The 20,383-nt window shown below is 40.2% G+C and overlaps 1 protein-coding gene across 1 annotated transcript; it reads left to right on the top strand.

Moving 5' to 3' along the window:
• Window positions 1–7,238: 7,238 nt before the first annotated feature.
• coro2aa (coronin 2Aa) lies at window positions 7,239–18,900 on the top strand (the record flags this gene model as incomplete). Its single annotated transcript, XM_083909268.1, has 11 exons — window positions 7,239–7,439; window positions 11,334–11,450; window positions 12,682–12,831; window positions 13,074–13,253; window positions 14,794–14,910; window positions 15,947–16,051; window positions 16,154–16,250; window positions 17,290–17,402; window positions 17,482–17,572; window positions 17,667–17,926; window positions 18,766–18,900. 11 exons carry the CDS (start codon window positions 7,239–7,241, stop codon window positions 18,898–18,900), a joined length of 1,566 nt encoding a protein of 521 aa, XP_083765394.1.
• Window positions 18,901–20,383: the final 1,483 nt, after the last annotated feature.

Here is a 20,383-nt window from a genome sequence, read left to right as displayed (position 1 = left end):
TTATCTTATACAAACTGTATTGTTTTGATGCCATAATTTGCCTTAACACACACTATGCATTGTATACATTTTTGAATCGAGAATCGTATAAATCGAATCGGTTGAATCGAGAATCGATTTTGAATCGAATCCTGACCCTAAGAATCGGAATCGAATCGAATCATGAGCCACTCAAAGATTCACATCCCTAGTAATTCATATTTTTCTTTTTTTTTTTGTATTTTGGCACCATCCCTGTATCGATTCTAGCATATATGGCAATACACCATGATTCTGATTCTGATTAAAAATAAATACATTCATGCATACTTTTTGCAGTCAAACTTTATGGACAAAATTGAATACCTCATGAAATAGTGATTAAGACATTTTATTACTTTTTAAGGGCATGCATTTTCGCAAAATTTAGACACCCTGCAGGAATAGTTGTGTATTTTTAATAAGAATGAATGATTCAGGAAAGACAAATGTTCTGTGTGTTCATTTGCCGCTAATTTGATAAAAAGAATAGTGGCAAATCTTTCCCTTTAAAGATCAAGCGAGGCGTCCTGATTGAGCAAACAGCGAGGAGGAGTGACGGGAGGGAGCGGCGCTCCAGGAAAGAGAGGGAGTGTGATTACCTGCTCTCTCTCTCTCTCTCTGTTACCTCCCCTCTCTGGGAGTGCACACACACACACTCTTTGCGCTTGTTCACACACGCTCTCGTCTTCATGCCTCACACACACACACCTCCTCTTCCTCTGTGTGTGTGTGTGTGCATCAAAGAAACAGTTTGCTGGACAGGGTGCGAGTGTGTGTGTGTGGATATGTATGTGTGTGTGTATGTGTGTGTGTGTGTGTGTGTGTGTGGGTGTATAAAAGTTCCATCTCTTTGACCTAAAGACTGGATTATTCTATTTTTGGCGGAATTTTTTGTTGTCGTTAATCAGACGCAGAGACATAACTTTGTTTCTCACTAAAGGACCTGCTGCCGCCGTCGCTGCCGCCGCCGCTGCCACTGCTTCTCGTGCAAGTGACAACTCAGTTGACAGGGTGAGTGCTGCTGAACACACACACACACACACACACACACACACTGACTCTTGCTCAATTGCACAGCCATTTATTTTCTTTCTGTGTTGTCTCTCTCTCTTCTTTCATCATGTTCTACGTCTGCAATTTGACATTCTGTTCTGATGTGTGTGTGCGTGTGTGTGTGTGTGTGTGTGTGTGTGTGTGTGTGTGTGTGTGTGGGAGACAACTAACCCCTGGCGATTCAAACTCAGTTGTGTGTTTGCATGTGCAGGAGACGAGCTTGAACAGGATCAAACAAGAAAGTATTTCATCAAATCTTAAGCTCTTTTTTTTTTCCCCTGCAGAGAAAAAGACTCTCTCAGTCGACTCTTTTATTGTTTAGTTATCCTGTTTTTTCCCCTCATTCACTCACTACTTCTTTTTTTCCTGACAAACAAACAACAAAAAATGAAAATGACATCATCATCATCATCCGCCGTCCCCGGTCAAGTCGTCTCTACCCACAGACGGTTATTTACGGTCACGTCCACCCTTCAAAAACACGACCGTTCGCTGAATTATGCGCCTCGTGGTTTGAACTGCGCTCTGTTTTGAGGTCTATTCATTATGTTCCGGATGCCATTTCTCACGTCAGAGCTTATGAAGCTGAGCATGCAGTGCAGCTTTTGGGTCCAAACTGTGGAACTTCCTTCAGGGTTTGGTGGATTCTCTGGCTTGTTTATTCATTCTTTGGTCAGACGCTTTTCAGGACTTAAAGATCTTATATGTAACACTTTTTTCTAGTGCTGGGCACTAGGTTAACACACAACGTGTTTCCATGACGACTGAGTGGAAGTAGACGCGCGTGACGTCATGTTTACGTGCCGCGACACCCCAGAGTCCAGGCACCGTTAACCAGTTAGCTCCGTTAGCTGCATTAGCTCGTTTAGCACTGTTAGCGCACCTACAGTCGAACTGGAGCGGTCTGTTTATGAAACGAAAAGAGCAGCGCTACAAATAACCACACTCTTAGAAATAAGGGTTCCATTTGCTTCTGAAAAACCCTTTCCCGAAGAAAGGGTGTTTCAAGGGTTCTTGGTAACACTAATAGTTCCAGTAAGAACCATTTTGATCCAGAGAACCCTTTAAATAAAGGATTTTAAAAGGGTTCTTGGTGGAACCCTCCAAAAGGGTTCCAGGTGGAAACTTTATAAAAAGGTTCTACCTGGAGCCAAAAATGGTTCTCCTATGATGTCAAGCCGAAGAACTTTATACGGTTCTACTTAGCACTTTTATTTCTAAGAGCGCAGCATACCTGTGTATTGCGTATGTGTGCCTCTGTTTTTCAAGGTTAGCGTTACTTTAGAGACTCATTTTAACAATCCGGAGTCACGCAAACATGACGTCACACCAGTCTTTTTCCGGTCAGTCGTCATGGAAACGCGTCGTCCGTAAATGTTGACACCGTTAACCGCCGTTAGCACGTTAGCGCACCCAGCACTACTTCTTTCATTTAAATGTATCATCCACTTTAGGAAGGAGGAAGGAAATATTTCCTAATATCTTTTACTAATAGATCATGAATATTCATTGTTGTTTTCAAATATTTAGGGGAACCAAAACGAAACAACAAGACAACAAATCCCATGATACCGTGCTGCTACCCATTGTCATCAACCCATTTTTGTACATTTAGAGACTCCTAGAGACAGAAATTACACCGTTCGTGTTAAATTCTAGCCAGGAAAAGTTCCTTATTTGACATTTCTGCTTTCTACAGTTGTCATTAAATATAAAAAGGTAAAAATCGCCCTTAAGAAAATATTGCAAACGTGTTCTGTTTTCAGTACCGACTGAGTAATAGCATCAGTACTCTGTGTCCAGTTACAGTGACCGTCTGTCCAGAAGTGCATCCTTGCATTATCGCGTTCCTCAGTGGTTAATGGACAGGAAGTACATGTGCACTCTCCTGAGGGTGAAAATGAATTGAAAACTCTCAGGGAAGTTAATGGGGATACCTGCTCGCGTATTACACGACTGAGATATGTTTTGTTCTGACTTATAAGTGGACACCACCATCAACCGCGGATATTCCCAGTTTATTATGACTCTTCATTCTTACAGCTTTTGCTCTTTTGCCAATGGCCAATGCATGAAAGTTAGACTAAGATAGGTCTGAACAATCTTTAAGTTATTAGGAATTCTCTTTCTCTCCGTTTTGCTCGTCCATTATTGTGAATTTCAGTGTCGGGAATGCCGTGCAAGAATCTCCGCGGATTAAGCAAAACATTTTCTCTCTCTCTGGAATGAAGTGATTAGGTCGTGATGACCTTGAACAACTTGTGATGATGCTTTATATTCAAAAACGGTTCAAGATAAACTAAAACTAAAAAACACTTGTAGTCGTTAATTAAACCTGTTCTTAATAAATTGACCTATACATATATATATGTATATATATATATGAGATTACATGCGTGATGTCAATCCCATGAAGAAGTTGACATGTTTTTTTTTCTCCAATCAATGACTCCTGCATGTTAATCATTACTTCCCTTATATCAGTTCATGAATTCATATGCCTATAAAACGTCCACCTAATAGAAAGGGACTATTGTGCGATGGCCTGAAGATCAGGAAGTTCAGAAATCGTGAACTTTGAAGTTTGTCCCTGGTTATAGTTTTAGCAAAAAGAGAGTTTTTCGCCAACACTCCCTCCTTTAGATTTCTTAACTTAACAACCGCACACAGCTTACAGTATGTACTCCGTATTATTATGCAAACAAGTGTAACACATGTACACACAAAGAATGACATACGTGGCCGTGTCCTTCACATGTGTGCTCCTCTAAAGCAATAGCAGCTATAGGATTACCAGTCTGCCTGTTATCCTATTACAAGACAGAGGTTGTAAGCTGTCATCTGTGTGTGTGTGTGTGTGTGATGGAGTCTCACCTCGTACTAAGACGCTGCACAATGAGTGCACACGGACACACAAACTGCCTCAGCGTACGCTCGCACCTGTGCATCCCGCGTCTTGAGTTTCACTCCGAGCGTTTACAAAATATGGCTTGGATAGTGGATTCTGGGATTGGGTTCGGTGTCACAAGGTCAATCCTTTCAGGACTAACACGCGTAGAAGAATGTAGGTCTGTTTTTTGTGAATGACCACGTTAACAGTAACATGACATGTTGACACCAGTGAGTAAACTTTGAACTGCTACAGCAGAGACGGAGAAACGAGAGGAGTGGCTGCCGTGGTGTGCGATGTTTATGAGGTATGGGGACGGCCTTTAAAAGACGAGATAGGAGAATGCTTTTTACACATATATACAAGTGCAGACCGTACTCGCAGAATCCTTTTCCCTGACTACAAGGATCGCGCCTCCTTCTCACTATATCGTTTGTCACAGGAAATCAAACCAAATGTGCCTGGCTGTCCTTTGATCAGCAGAAGCTGCTGTTTAAAAATATCCTGAATAGTGTTTTCGTCATCAGCTCGGCGAAGGATCTGAGGGACACGAGCTGAGAGAGGAAGCCGATTACGATCCTATGCTGTAGACGTGACGATAATTGTGTTCTCTTTGCTTTCTGCCTCAGCGAATCAATCACGAACGCTGATTACACAGAACCAAATGACTGACCGTGTACAGTTAATGTAGATTCACCTTATGTTTTAATGGCCTAATACGTTCACGTACCCTCTTAGAAATAAGGGTTCCAAAAGGGTCCTACAAGGGCTGAGGTTCTACCTGGAACCATTTGCTTCTGAAAACCCCAAAGAAACGGTTTTTCAAGAGTTCTTGGTAACACTAATGGTTACCATTTTGATCCAGAGAACCATTGGTTCTTGGTGGAACCCTCCAAAAGGTTCTACCTGGAGCCAAAAGAGGACAAGCCGAAGAACCTTATATGGTTCTACTTAGCACTTTTATTTCTAAGAGTGTAGGAGGAATACTTTGAGTATCGGTTTTACTACGGTAGAGTGAACAGGTGGCTTTTCTTTCGCGATAGTGATCGAGAACGTACGTCGACGACGTCGCGTTGCCTCACGCGTGTGTTATCAGGGATCTTTGAGTTTACACAACTATGCAAACCCTCTAAAATAGGAATGCATTCCTCTTTAGAGTCCAGTGCGCAGGAGGAGGAGGGTAAATAAGTGGCTAAGTCAGTGTCTGAACCAATCCATTGATAATATGCACAAAAGTACCCTACTATTTAAAAGGTTGTGGTCACTTAGAAATGTCCTTTTTTTGAAGGAAAAGCACTTTTTTTATCAATGAATATAACATTAAATGAATCAGAAATACACTCTATACATTGTTAATGTGGTAAACGACTATTCTAGCTGCAAACGTCTCGTTTTTTATGGAATATGTACATTGGTGTATAGAGGCCCATTCCAGTGTTCTAATGGTACATTGCGTTTGCTAATCGCGTTAAAAGGCTATTGAATGATTAGAAAACCCTTGAAAACCCTTGTGCAATTATGTTAACACAGCTGAAAATCACTATTTCTAGTGGTGTCAATGTCTTGATTATGTTGTCTATTCATTTTGCAACTCTTTTGATGAATAAAAGTGTGACTTTTAATGGCAACACCAAAAAAATTGTATAGGTGACCTCTATGTTTTGGGGGCAAACACTGAAGATGCTTTCCATCAGTGTGCCATTTTCACAATTTCTGGACACATTAAATGGTCAATATTTTGTCCCTGGTATCTGGTCGATCCACAATATACAGTTTCTACAACTTTTGGATGGATTTAAAACACTTTAAGACAAACTCTGTGTCTCATAATGATCTAAAATGACTTTTGTGATCGCCTCACTTGTCCATTTGCAGCACGACAGCAATGTTAATATTTGTGGTTTTGAGGAGAAATTTCCTCTGGGTTTAAATGTCAACGTTCCCAAAATGTTCCCCAGATTCTCAAAATTCAATTTGTTAGACTTTTTCTATTATCCCACTTTGCTTTTGGAGAAGACAAAGCTGTGTTAGCTTGACGCTGTGTTAGCTTGAAACCAGGTGACATTTAATGTTACCTAGCTAACACAGCTACGTTTGTATTAAACATGTACAGCACACGTTGTACTCGGCATACATTTTCTAGTGTTTCACCCACGACATATTGTGTCAGAAACACCTGAGCAGTTTTAAACGGCGCTCTTTGTCAGGAAGGGGGTGAAAACATTCCTGTGTGACAGTGTGAGGCTCTCTACAATGGCCTGAAGGTAGAAGGTGAGAGGTGGAGGAGAAAACTGAGATGCCTCTCCGTTCATGTCTGTTACTTTGGGATTCTCCTTTCTTTTTCTTTTTCTCAAACATTTTCCTTCCGTTTTCAGCTTCCTCTGCTGCATCATAACGGCTAAATGGTTATTTTTACTTCCCCCTGGTGCCACCGTCGAGATTCACATATGGCGTCTGAAGGGGGTCGTACCTATGTTCCCCGGGTCCTATGTTCCCCGTTTTTCCCAAAAAAGTTCCTATGTTCCACACTTTGTGGAAGCCTGGGTGTGGAGCTCCAGGGTAAAGGGTTAGGGTAAGGGTTAGGGTTAGGGTTAGGGGTAGGGTCCTATGTTCCCTGGGTCCTCTTGGGTGAAAGCGGGGAACATAGGACCCTTTTTTAGAGAAAGGGTCCTATGTTCCCCGGTCACATACAAAGCAGGGAACATAGGACCCGGGGAACATAGATACGGTCCCGTCTGAAGATGGTCTTTTATCCCGTCTTGTTTTGTTCATCATCTGTCATAATCTATCTCTTCGTCCTTGTTGGGGTCGTAACATCTCTGTCCATCAACCTCCTCCTCCGCCCCTAATTCATAAGTAATGACCATGCAGCGGGCGAGCAGGGAACCAGGCATAGCGGGGCGGAGCAGACATGTTGGCTGGGCTGGACCTCGTCCCTGCGGACCAGAGCCACTTATCGCTCGCAATAATTACATATACGTTAAACGTGGCTAAAAATGGACTTGAGATTTGACTTCGCGAGACGTTCCTCTGGTTATTCTTAATGTGTAGTATACTTCATTGACTGTAAATTTGACCTGTAAATTAAATATAAAGTGATATAATGTATATGTTCTGACTCATTCTGAAATACAAACACACCACTTTGTTTGTGTATTGTCATGGATGCTGTGTGGATGGAGCTGGGTTATTAACGCCTATAAAAAGCCATCCATCATCATGACTGTGCGAGGTTTCCTCCTTGACTGACCTCTCTCCTCTGTCCTTGTGCCAGATGTCATGGCGTCCTCAGTACCGCTGCTCCAAGTTCCGCCACGTCTTCGGCAAGGCTGCCACCAAGGAGAACTGCTTCGATGGCGTGCCGATCACGCGCAACGTCCAGGACAACAACTTCTGCGCCGTCAACCCGCGTTTCCTGGCGGTCATCACTGAGTGTGCCGGGGGAGGGGCCTTCCTGGTCCTGCCTGTCCATCATGTGAGTGTCTATGCTACGCGCTTACATTAACAAACGTGTTTTAAAGTGGTCAAACAAAATGTACTCGTAATTGTTTATGTTAAGTGTGTGCCCTCACTTACAATAACATAAGACACTAACTTATATAAGAATGGGCTCGTGCCAGAATTGTAGAAGATATTCATATACAAGGATAAGGACCGTCTGTTTTTGTGGGAATGTTATGCGCGCATCTCATCTTTTTGGAAAACAGTGATCACTTGATACTTGAGACATTTTTCATCCTTTTGTCAAACAACAACTCCTGTATTAGTTTAGGATTTAGAAGAGGCAAACCGAATAGGCAAATTTTTGCTTCGTAATGTGGGCCGCCACAGGATTGTACGGAAGATGATTAGTGCCACACAGGAAACAAATATTTGAATTCTGACTTTAAAACTCAGACTTCTGACTTTAAAACTCAGAATTCTGACTATTCTGAGAATTCTGACTTTATTCTTAGAATTCTAACTTTAAACTCAGAAGTCTGACTATAAAACTCAGAATTCTGACTTTAAAACTCATACTTCTGACTTTAAAGTTTTTTCTGACTTTAAAACTTATACTTCTGACTTTAAACTCATAATTCTGACTTTAAACTCATAATTCTGACTTTAAACTCATAATTCCTGACTTTAAAACTCAGAATTCGGACTATTCTGAGAATTCTGACTTTATTCTTAGAATACTGAAGTGTGTTTTTTTCTGACTTTAAACTCAGATTCTAAAGTCAGAACTCTGACTTTTCCTGTGTGGCCCTAATCCTCTTCCGTAAGATCGCAACCCTCCAAGTGCCACGAATATAAACCCATGTGGCTTCTTCCGCATGCTTTTCATGCATTTAGACGCTGTATGTGAATGTCGCCTAAGGCTGTGTTTAACAGTGTGTGCAGTACTTGGTTGAAGGAGGCATTTATTTTGTCATTATAAGTTTGAATATTCTTTGTCTGTGTATGATTTAGTTGTAGGCTTAATTATAAGGTCCATACTTTACATATAGGGTAAGAATTTTTATCGTCGTAAACGAGGCCTGCGTTAAATGGGAAGCTCAGGATACACTACTAATAGTGTGTGAAACCCATTAACCCAATCAAAACAATACAATTAACAGATAAAATATTTTCATAATGGGTCTGTTCAGAATAAATCTTCCTTTTAAATGAAAAATGACTCATAAAGTCCTAGCATAAGACTAAATTCTCAGTTGTTTGTTTCTAAATAATGACTTTAGTGTTCCTGTACACACACACACACACACACATCACACCTGGAATAGACAGCTCCGCTCTCAGAATGTATAAATAGTACAGCCAGAAGAACTTGTAAACACTAGGAAACTCCCACAACCTAAACATCGAGCTCGACTCAGAACGCTCAAACACACCTAAGATTATTGTTTATACATATTATGGCGTCTGCTGCTCTTATCAGTATCAGTATTGATGATCTCGACCGTCTGCGCTCGTGCACAGGTTGAATTTACAGTCCTGCTGTATATCTTCATCAGCCAAAAAACACTTTCTTCCACCTTTTTTTCGCCTCTTTCTGTATTTCTCCGTTTGTATAAGAATTGCATACGAGCTTAGGAATGACATAACTCATGTTTAGACCCCCCCCCCCCTCACTATCTTCAGCACCTCCTCCTCCACCTCCTCCATATCCCACCTTACAGATAAGCTATTGTCCTGTACGCCATAAAGTAGAACGTTGCAGTTCAGAAGGTCAGAATCTACCTGACCTGCTCAGGCTTTGACTGAGACGATCGCTCCGTTGTGACTTCGTTATTTTTGAAGGTGGAAATCCTACATTTAACCCTCAGAAATATAAGAACACAAGTGCTATGTCGACTTAACGTGCGTGTCTGTGTTAGTTATTACATAATACCACTGTTCCAAACACACCCTATACTACCTTCGCAGTCATCTCGCCCACAGGTGTGTGTGTGTGTGTGTGTCGGTTTCTACAAGCAGGGGGTAATTAGCAATCATGTTCAGGCAAAAATATACTTCGGTAACACCGAACGACTTTGACCGCGTCATTTACTGTCGGGACGTGTGTCAACATCGATGCCGTAGAGCAGTGGTTCTCAAACTTTTTCTACCAAGTATCACCATTAACGTTAAAATGTGTAAATCAGTGTTTTCCAACCCTGGTCCTCAGGGAACATTGCCCTGCCATGTTTTACATGTTGGCCTGCTCCAAAAAAAACACCAGATTCAGATGAAACATTACATTTTTGAAAATAAATAAATAAATAACAAAAGTTGAAACATTCAATTTTTGAAAAAATAAATAAACACAAAAATTGAATTATTATTATTATTAAATGACCAGAGTTGAAACATTGCATTTAAAAACATTTTTTTTTTTAAAGAAATTCACAAAATGTTTTCAGAAATGTAATGTTTCAACTTTTGTCAACATTATTTAGCAAAAATGTAATGTTTCAACTTGTCGATTTCTTTTGCAAAAATTAAATGTTTCAACTTTTGTCTTTTTAAAAAAAAAAAAAATTTAATGTTTCAACTTTTGTTACTTATTTTTTTTATTTTTTTAAATGTAACGTTTCATCTGAATCAGGTGTTTTTTTTGAGCAGGGCAACATGTAAAACATGGCAGGGCAGTGTTCCCTGAGGACCAGGGTTGGGATTTACACTGGTGTAAATAGACCAACTTTTCACAGGAGGCAGATTTAGAGTAAGATCAATAAGACACTGATGTACTGAAATTAGATTAAGACGACAACCCTGATGTGGAGGATAAAGTGTTAGAAAATGGATGGATGGATGTTAATTTCAAGAAAACCTTTCAAAAGTGGCTTAAATTATAAATTAAGTGAGAAGCAGGCTCATTTTCCAATTGACTTCCATGCAAACTGACAGTGGAGTCACCCCTCGGTGCCTAATTGATGCTTCTGTCCTTCATTGCCCACCACTTTATTCTCCACACTAGGGGTCACGTGGTGCTGAAACAGGGCGAAAGGTGCGTGCGGTTCACCCTGGACACGAACAACCATTCACTCTTTCACTCACACCTATAGTTAATTTCCAGTGTCCAATTAACCTCTGCATGTTTTGGACCGTGGGAGGAAACCGGAGAACCCTGCAGAAAAACCCCCTCTCACACACACACACACACACACACACACACACACACACACACACACACACACACACACACACACACACACAGGGAGAACATGAAATACTTAATAGGCTTCACTTTTTCCGAGAAACCTGCGTCCATTTTGATTCATAGTCTGTGGCATAGCATAACACACCGGGATCTAGCAGTGTAGGTATTGTGGATACTGTCTCTGGATAATAAATCTGGAAACACTGCATTTATTTTGAGCCGTGGCCTTTAACGTCACTGTCCACTGTTGTGATTCATGGCGTGATTTTTTTGTTTTGTTTTGTTTGAGTTTTTTTAACGACTCTCTTACCAAGCGTAGTTTTCCAGCCATGAACTCACTGTGCTCTGCCTTACCGCTTAGCTCCGATCACCGAACAAGTCGTAGCTTGTGAACGTAGCAGCTCGTTTAGCCGCAAGAAAAAGAGAGATCACCTGTGTGAGTTGATGAAAAACCAACGAAACAAAAACAAGAAAAACTGAGTATTAAGTTTAGCGGATATTCAAATCAGATTACCAGACACGTGCATGAAAACGAGTTGATAATGACTTGTTCTGCTGCCTCCAAGTGGCCAAAAGATCAGTTAATGCTGCTTTAACGTCAGTCTTAAAGCATTACCATGTTTTGAATGGAAACTCACTGTTTATTTTCCGTTGTCCCTGAATAAACAGCAGTTATTATATCAGCAGCTCTTTCCATATATATATTTTTTATTATTATTTTTTTTTTTTTTCTCTTATCAGACAGGTAAAGTGGACCCACAGCACCCCAGAGTGACGGGCCACAGAGGTAACGTGTTAGACATCAAATGGAATCCCTTTGACGACTTCTGCATCGCCTCTGCTTCTGAGGACACAACGGTTTGTACACACACACACACACACACACACACACACACACACACACACACACACACACACACACACACACACACACACACACACACACACACACACACTCACACACACACTCACACATTGCATTACATTGATTTTCATTAAAATCCAAGAGACTTACTTGCATATAAGTAGCATACTAGCCCTTTATTAGTGAATATTAAGCACGTATTAACACCTTATGTAGGAAAAATCTTAATTCATGTCCTAATAGCGGTAGATTAAGGATATGTAGAATAAGGTGTTAATACGTGCTTAATGATGACTAATAAAGGACTAGTATGCAACTTATATATGTAAGTAAGCACCTAGTTAATGGTGTTAACTAATCTAAAGTGTTACAATAACATAACCCCAACATGTTATAATTAATGTTATGGAGACTTGCTTTTTTGTCCCCATAAGGAAGACAAGGTCCCATAATGTGACATATGTAGGTCCCCACAACATGAGTAATACCTGGAACACACACACACACACACACACACACACACACACACACACACACACACACACACACACACACACACATATATACGTGTTTTCAACTATCTTTTTTAAGGACTGAGTACCATTCATTAGGACAAAGTGTTATCCATAATCATAACCGCAATTTAAAACTTTAATTCAACGTTGCCCTAAATGTAACAAGGGTTGCCAGATTGGCTTAAAAGTGCACCTTTTTACGTGCAGCTGGCATTATTACTAATCTGGGACTGGCACTAGGATGTCTATTTTTCGTATATATCTATTTGTGTAGCCTATGGTTGATTTACATATTTGATGCAGATATGAAGCTCTGGTTGTGTGAAAAGAGTGTGTTTTCTATTGCATGTGTTACGATTTTACAGATTTACACGGGCGTCTGGCAACTTTGTGGTTTGGGCTGGTTTTTATTGGACTGGGCGGGTTCTAAGATGTGATTGGGCTGGAAACCCAACCAAACGTAACCAATTATTCATTCAAAACCAGGTTTTGGTCCCCACGAGGACTACTGGTCCTGACGAGGCCAGTGTTTATGCTGGAAAAAGATCCTAAACTTACATGTTATCATTTGCCCTGGATCTCGAGACAACTTTCACAAAGCGTGTCCTGGGGCTCCATATTCTAGCCGTCTCAACCTCCACCTGGATTATTTTACATAAATGTAGAGGTGTAGATTGCAGAGACTGAAGTGTGGTGTGTTCATGTGCAGGTGAAAGTGTGGGAAATCCCTCCTCACGGCGTCCTGAAGAACCTGGCGGTGTCGTCGAAAGAGCTCCAGGGTCACAGTCGCAGAGTGAGCCTCATCGAGTGGCACCCGACCGCGAACAACATCCTCTTCAGCACGGCCTATGATTACCAGGTAACAAAAACACACAAACCAAAGCAGAATAAATAAAACTGAATAAAAATAACAACAAATAAACTCAACAGCTGCGGTGAAATCGCAGCCTTGTCCTTTATAAACAAATCTGAGAGTTCTCTCGCTCGTTCTTTCTTGCAGCTCCACTGATTATTCCTGTGTTTTTTTGCTAACAAAGCAACACACGCCTGTTAATTCTGCCGCTTGGATTGAGATAATTGTTTGCTCTGTGCTTTGTGCAGATCATGATCTGGAACCTGGACTGTTCCGAGCAGGTGATAAAGAACCCGGTTCGTACCATCAGCCACCACACGGACGTGGTCCTGTCCATGTCTTTCAACACAGACTGCAGCCTCCTCGCCACCACCTGCAAAGACAAAACGATTCGGCTGATGGAGCCGCGCTCAGGAAACCTGCTGCAGGTAAATGTGTGCCTCTCTTTGTATGGTGAGTCCTTCATATGTAAATGGGCTCTGTCAGGCAATACTATCAGACCTGACTGAGAGTGTGGAAATACAGCGGTGAGCATTTATCTGCTCAAATAATGACCTGAGTGTTTTTGTGCCGTAAAATTCACTTTTTTGTGGACACTTCTTTGTGTTTTCGGTCCTTCTCTGACTTGTTTGCCAGCGCCTCGCTTTGCATGTTGCCGGGTAACACGATATTTAAACACTGCTCTACTGAGAAATACAGAGAGAGTCGAGTGGAGCCGAGAGTGTTTAGCGGCACTGTGTGAACTCATTTGACAATGGTTTGAATGTAATGGGAGTTTGTTTATATTCAAAAGGTATAAACTACTGTTTTTAGGAGGGATTTGCCTCTGTAAAGTACTAGTAGATTCATTTTTTGTATCTTAAAACTATGTATTACATTGACATCCATCTTCTCTTTTTTAGGTGTATTCTTATGAATACACAAAGAAATTCAATGAAATTACATTTTTTTGTATTAAATGTGTGATTTTTTTGCTTGATAATTTCCATTATTCCCCTTTATTTTTCAGTTTTTTAAGGAATTATCTTAGATCTGATTACCGAAAACAATGAAAAGTGTATTCTTTATCTGTGAGTGCAACTTTAAAATAGCTAGGGATATAAAAATCTGATGTAAATCGTCAGTTCCAGTTGTACTCTCCAGCGATACGAGAGTGGAAGCTTCCTGCTACGTTGCCTCCTCCTCCCAGCCAGGGCGCACAGGGCACTCATCCAGCACCACACAGCCAAAACTGACACCTCTATCCTGGACTGGCCTTCAACATAACTCTGCAGACCTCTGGGTCACCAGCCAATGACTCACATACTGTCCTTTAGTCTCACTCTACTTATATATGTATGTATGTATGTATGTATGTATATATATGTATGTATGTATATATATGTATGTATGTATATATGTGTATGTGTATATATATATATATATATATATATATATATATATATGTATGTGTATATATATGTATGTGTGTATATATGTATATATGCATGTGTATATATGTATGTGTGTGTATATATATATGTATATATGTATGTATATGTATGTATATATGTATATGTATATATATATGTAGATATATGTATGTTTATGTATGTGTGTATATACGTATATGTATATATGTATATATATGTATATGTACAAACATGGTAATATATGGACAAAAGCAACCTTTAGTGTTTTTTTTAATAAACATTAAACCTGTTTGGTTCATTTTCCAGTGCCAGGAACAGATGGAGGTTGAAAGCGTGTGAGAGTTATCACACGAGAGGAGACGACAAGGCGACGATAACATACTGTAAAAACATTTCGAATCCGTGTCCAGAAGAAAAATATTGACACCGACATCTCTACTGCAGACCCTGACTTAGCTTCTCCTCTGCTTAAGACATTTTGAGTGAGGCTTTTCAGCTTCAGAAATGCAATTTCTTACAGAATGCACCTTTTTAAACATGCTTGACTTTTTCGCAGGAAGCCAACTGCAAGACGCACAAAGCCAACAAGGTGTTGATCCTGAGCAACCTGAAGAAGCTGGTCACGTGCGGCGCCTCGCGCTGGAACGAGCGGCAGATCGCTTTGTGGGATCAGGTAAGAGTCACGTCACACGCGCCCACAGCGAGACAGGAAGTCTGCTCGCCTGGAGAGTCGGTAATCAGTAAATGGAGCGGGATCAGGTGTTATCACATCGGACCACGTTTCCGGTGATGTGACGACACATGAGCTGATGATCTCGTGGAGCTGGAACGATGAACAGGCTAAAAAATATTGATCTTTTTGCATAGAGTTTCAGCTGAGGGCGACGTTATTTTCCTACTAAATGTTTCTGTTGTTGTCAGAGAATCATAATCTGTGCCTTCATGAGCTTCCAACATATTTAAAATTCAAATTCTCTGTGCCTTTGTTATTCTAATTATTGAGTAATCAATCAATAGCACATGGGACACTATTCAATTTTCAATTCTGGATGTGTTTCCTGTCTTGTTTATTTATACTATACATTATAATTTTTTATCATTGTCAAATAATGTTAATGATTCTGTCAATAACAATAAGAGTTCATTCATTTTTCAGTCATTCATACATTGTTGGATAAGGCAAGGCAAGTTTATTTGTATCGCGCCATTCTTACACAAGGCAATTCATAGTGGTTTACAGGCAGGAAATACATTTGAAATTATAACGCAATCAATTTAAAAATCAATTATAGAAATTAAAACCATTTAAAACATCAAACAATTAAAAATCATTTGAAATGAAAACACAATAAATTCAAGAACCAATTATGAAATTAAAACAATTGAAAACATTAAACAATTTAAAATCAACAATCAACAATATAAAATTAAATGCAATTTAAAATCATTATTTTAAAATTATTAAAATCATTAAAAAGGAAAGTTAAAGTGGTTGAAATTGGATCAGCATTTTAAAATGAGCACAAATCTTCCTCCAAATATGCAGAACTCTGCCATCTAGTGGACATATTGCCCAGTCATCAGTATGCCAGGATGTGAATTCCCTCTGTGCCCTTGGAGTCATAATTCTTTTTTTTGTTGTTATTAGTTACTGAAGTGTTTTTATATCAGGCAATATTAAGCGTTGTTTTGTTTCTGTGCGTTTGCAGGACGACATATCCGTGCCTTTGTTAACGGAGAACCTGGACGGTTCTTCGGGAGCCCTCTTTCCGTTCTACGACCCTGACACGCACATGCTGTACCTCGCTGGGAAGGTAAGGGGGGGGGTCTCTGACAGCAGCCAGAAAACTTGTCATTCATGCATAAAACACTTTTTAATTTTAATAGTGACGTCGTTGTCTCTCGTGTCTTCGCAGGGCGACGGGAACATCAGATACTATGAGATCAGCTCGGAAAAACCCTACATCCAGTTCCTGACAGAGTATCGGTCAAACGCACCTCAGAAAGGAATGGGTAAGGAACAAAAATACATATTCAAATATATATAGTCGTATGACGAGTTAAAGCCTGTTTTTGGTCTTTTTCTTGCACCTGTAAGCAAAGGTGCTGTGCAAATATAAGCAGAGCATATTTGAATATCCAAACCAGGTGTTCAAAGCGAGGTCGCATGAAACTGACGCGGCATGAGGCGAATCATGAAAAGGGTCATTTTAATAATTTTAATTATTCATATTTTGCTCTTTACATGAAGATTACAATGGATTCACATATTCAGGCTTTAGAATATGTTATTTTTTTTTCATTCTTTGTGTTAAAATAGACCGTTTTTCTTTTCTTTTTGTTCATAAAAACGAGCCACGTGACCTTTGAACTGTGACGTATTTCCAAATATCACAAATTCAGTACGATTTTGAGTACTTTTTGCAAATTGTGCTGAAAAAGAGGACATAAAACTCTATACTGCACATTCTTATATCCGTATACTGTATGTTTTAAAGGTGCATTATGTAATAAAGCTAAAGCAACTGGCCATAAAATCCTCCTAATATGTCACAGAGACTCAGGAATAATGTTCATATAACAAACTGAACTCACAAACAACAACAGTACAGCCTAAATATTTGCATTAAAAACAAATATTTTGCAGACTGCAAATCATGTTTATGTTTTGAAATCATGTTTTTGCATGTGGCGCCACCTACCGCCGTCTACCAATCATTGCAGTCAGTAGAGTCTCAGCTGCCGAGCAACCACGGGTTGCCAGTTACGCCTAAAAGACCTCGGTATTTTGAATTTGAATGTAGTAACCGTTTTTGGCCACATTCTTACATATGGCACCTTTAACATAGTAAGGGAAAAGCCCTCTATTGCCCTCTATCTTATCAAGTACATGTGGTTATTACCGTACTTTTCAGTGTTCTCTCGCATTTAGACCCCTGTTTTCTTAACAAATACACTCGCCGACTGCTTCACTGTTGACAATACTTTAAAGAAAACCAACATTGTCTCACAATCGCTCAGTAGGTGACTGCACATGTGTGTTCTCTGACAGGTGTGATGCCAAAGAGAGGCCTGGACGTGAGCTCCTGCGAGGTCTTCAGGTTCTACAAACTCGTAACGATCAAGAGCCTCATTGAGCCGTTATCCATGATTGTACCGCGCAGGGTGAGAGTCGCGCAAAACGTGAACATTTGACTCTCAGGAACATAGAGTTTGACGTCTGTGTGTGTGTGTGTGTCTCCAGTCAGAGTCGTATCAAGAAGACATCTATCCGATGACACCCGGTAACAAACCTGCTTTGACTGCAGAGGAGTGGCTCAGTGGCATCAACAAAGGTCCAGAAACATTCGTGCTTAATAACATTTTGAAGTCTTTTGCACTGTATTTGTAATATCTGAGCCGTGCTTTGTGACTCTATTTGTCTTACAGACCCGGTGTTGATGTCTCTAAAGCCTGGAAGTCAAATCGCCGAGTCCAATTCGGAGATTAGCAAGGAGTTTGGAAGTCAACGCGACGCCCGCCGGTCTCTGAGCAGACCGGGCGCGCTGCAGCTGGCGTACATTCAGGACCAACTCGGAACCAAAGACGGCACAGAGGACGGCAGCCATGCCGACGGCGGCCGGAGTCCGCTGTCCGTTAGCAACGGGGAGGAACTTGCACTTTTCTCTCCTCCGAGGACAGAGAACGAGGTACGTTTTTTGGTGACTTTGGGCCAATTCCAATTCCTATCTTAACCCTTAATCTTAACTGGCCCTCAAAACCAAGTGTTGAGGGTTATTTTGTCACTTAGAAATGGGACACCCCTTAAATGCAGATACGTCTTCAGACTGTAGGGGGCAGAATAATGCGAAAGCTGCGTCCAGTCTGTCAACTCCAAAAAAGAAGAAGAAGAAGAACACATTTACGTCACGATTATTTATTACGATCCGTTAGTCAGTCAAGTTATTAGGTTGTCAGTTAGTTATAAGATGATACTCATACAAATACCACAACCACGGACATATTCAGCTGACAGTTACCACACACCACGGCTTATTGAAAAGTAAACCATAGCAAACGATCGCTTGTCCGCACCGGCCGGCTATTGACAAAAGATCGTAAAAATAAAAAATAAATGTTACGCAACAATGACGTCAGTAATCCATAATATGGGCCTAAACTAAGATTATACAGTGGTTTTCATCATTTTTATATCTCTATTAACAAAGAAAATACTTAATTTGTAGCGTACTCGTTTCGCTGCTTTCGGGGCCGATCTTTGTTATGGCAAAACTCGCAATTGCATTCTGGGTAGCCCTTGCTCCGAAGGGTGGTCTCGGAAAATCTCAATATAGAGGGCGATGCAGCCCTTAAACTTGCCCCTCAACTTAATTATTCTGAGAATCGGGACAGCACTTGCACTAGAGGGAGCGCGCATTTTTGAGATTGAGGGTTAAGCAAGGAATTGGAATTCACCCTTAACCTGTTTAGTCACCCTCTGTTTTACATCGTTCACCCCTTTCATATCCCGTGTATGATTTGTCCACAGTTGCTGCTCAAGTTCCATAAGCAGCAGGAGGAAATCCGACGACTCAGGGAGCTCCTTAACCAGAGAGATGTGCGCATTACACAGCTGGAGCTGGAAATTAAGAACGTCAAAAACTCCTCTCAGTCTCAGGGCTGACTTTTTTTCTTTTTTTTTTTACCACATTTCACGACCTGCAGAGTCATCTTCACTTTCTCACGGGGGACACGTGCATCACTATATAAACTTACTCACCGTACTTTGGCACCACCACGCTCTCTTTTTTAGGGTCCTGACTCACGTTTCTACCTCTGACGAGGTCCAATAATATTCACTGTCTGCACAGGGGAAATTTAAAAACGTTGTTTTTCGCAATCTTTGTCAATTCTACACCAGTTGCACATATTGTTTTGGTTCATGTAGATACACTTAATTGCTGAGTCTCAACAAGGTAAAAAAAAACAAAAACATTTTGCACCTTTTTTGCTCTTTTCCTTGCTTCTTTTGTATACGCTCCACAGCTATGCAAGATAATTGTAATTTTTTAGCTTTTTATCGCTCTTTGTATCGGACAGAAATAGGGATGTTTGTGCCTGTCGTGATTGAATGGTGCGGCTGTTTGTGTGTGAAAGTTGTTGCAGGGACAAAGTTGATGTGATTGTGATGATAATGCTTCCATGCTTGGTGATTTTTTTTTATTATTTTCTTGGGTCATTACAAACTACTGTTGGAGTGGAGTCCAAACTTTGAGACGTCTCAGACTTTTGGACGACGTTGTCTGTGCTTAAATGAGAGCGAGAGCTAAATGAATGACTTTAAATTATGATCCCAGCTGTGTTCTGCCATTCCACTGAGCTGCATTTGCCTAATGGTTTTTTTTTATTATTTTTTTTTATTTCCCGAATGACTGGAAAATTACTGGAAAATCAATGTCTCACTGCAGCTATTGTGTAAGCCAATTTTACATTTGATGCCATGTAGCAGTTTTGCTTTTGATTTTTTTTTAAATATTTATTTTAAAATACAAACAATGACATACAACTAAGCCAATTACTTGAATTCACTGTTCTAATTTTGAAAAAAAAAAACTGTTTATTCTTTCTTTTTCGTGAAGTCAGTTAGGAAAAAGCCATTTCTAGAGAAATCATTTAAAAAATATATATTTTAAAGGTGCATTATGTAATAAATCTAAAGCAACTGGCCATAAAATCCTCCTAATATGTCACAGAGACTCAGGAATAATGTTCATATAACAAACTGAACTCACCAACAACAACAGTACGGACAAAATATTTGCATTAAAAACAAATATTTTGCAGACTGCAAATCATGTTTATGTTTTGAAATCATGTTTTGGCATTTGGCGCCACCTACCGCCGTCTACCAGTCATTGCAGTCAGTAGAGTCTCAGCTGCCACATTGGCCACATTCTTACATATGGCACCTTTAAAGCTTGTTTTCCATCATTATAGCTTTTGGTTTTCAGTGTATTTTTTAATTAAGCATTTTTTATTGCTCTTTGTAAAATATCAATATGTGATATCGCAGGTATCTATTCATATTTGGGTTATTCGGACAGTGAGGTGTGAACGATATTTGTCAGTCGTCTGTATGGACCACTATCAAATTTTAAATATTTGGT

The sequence above is a fragment of the Microchirus variegatus genome (assembly GCF_963457635.1).
Source record: "Microchirus variegatus genome assembly, chromosome: 23".
Classification (NCBI taxonomy): Eukaryota; Metazoa; Chordata; class Actinopteri; order Pleuronectiformes; family Soleidae; genus Microchirus; species Microchirus variegatus.
Note: the sequence above shows the minus strand (reverse complement) of the source record. Positions and strands in the feature narration are given on the sequence as shown.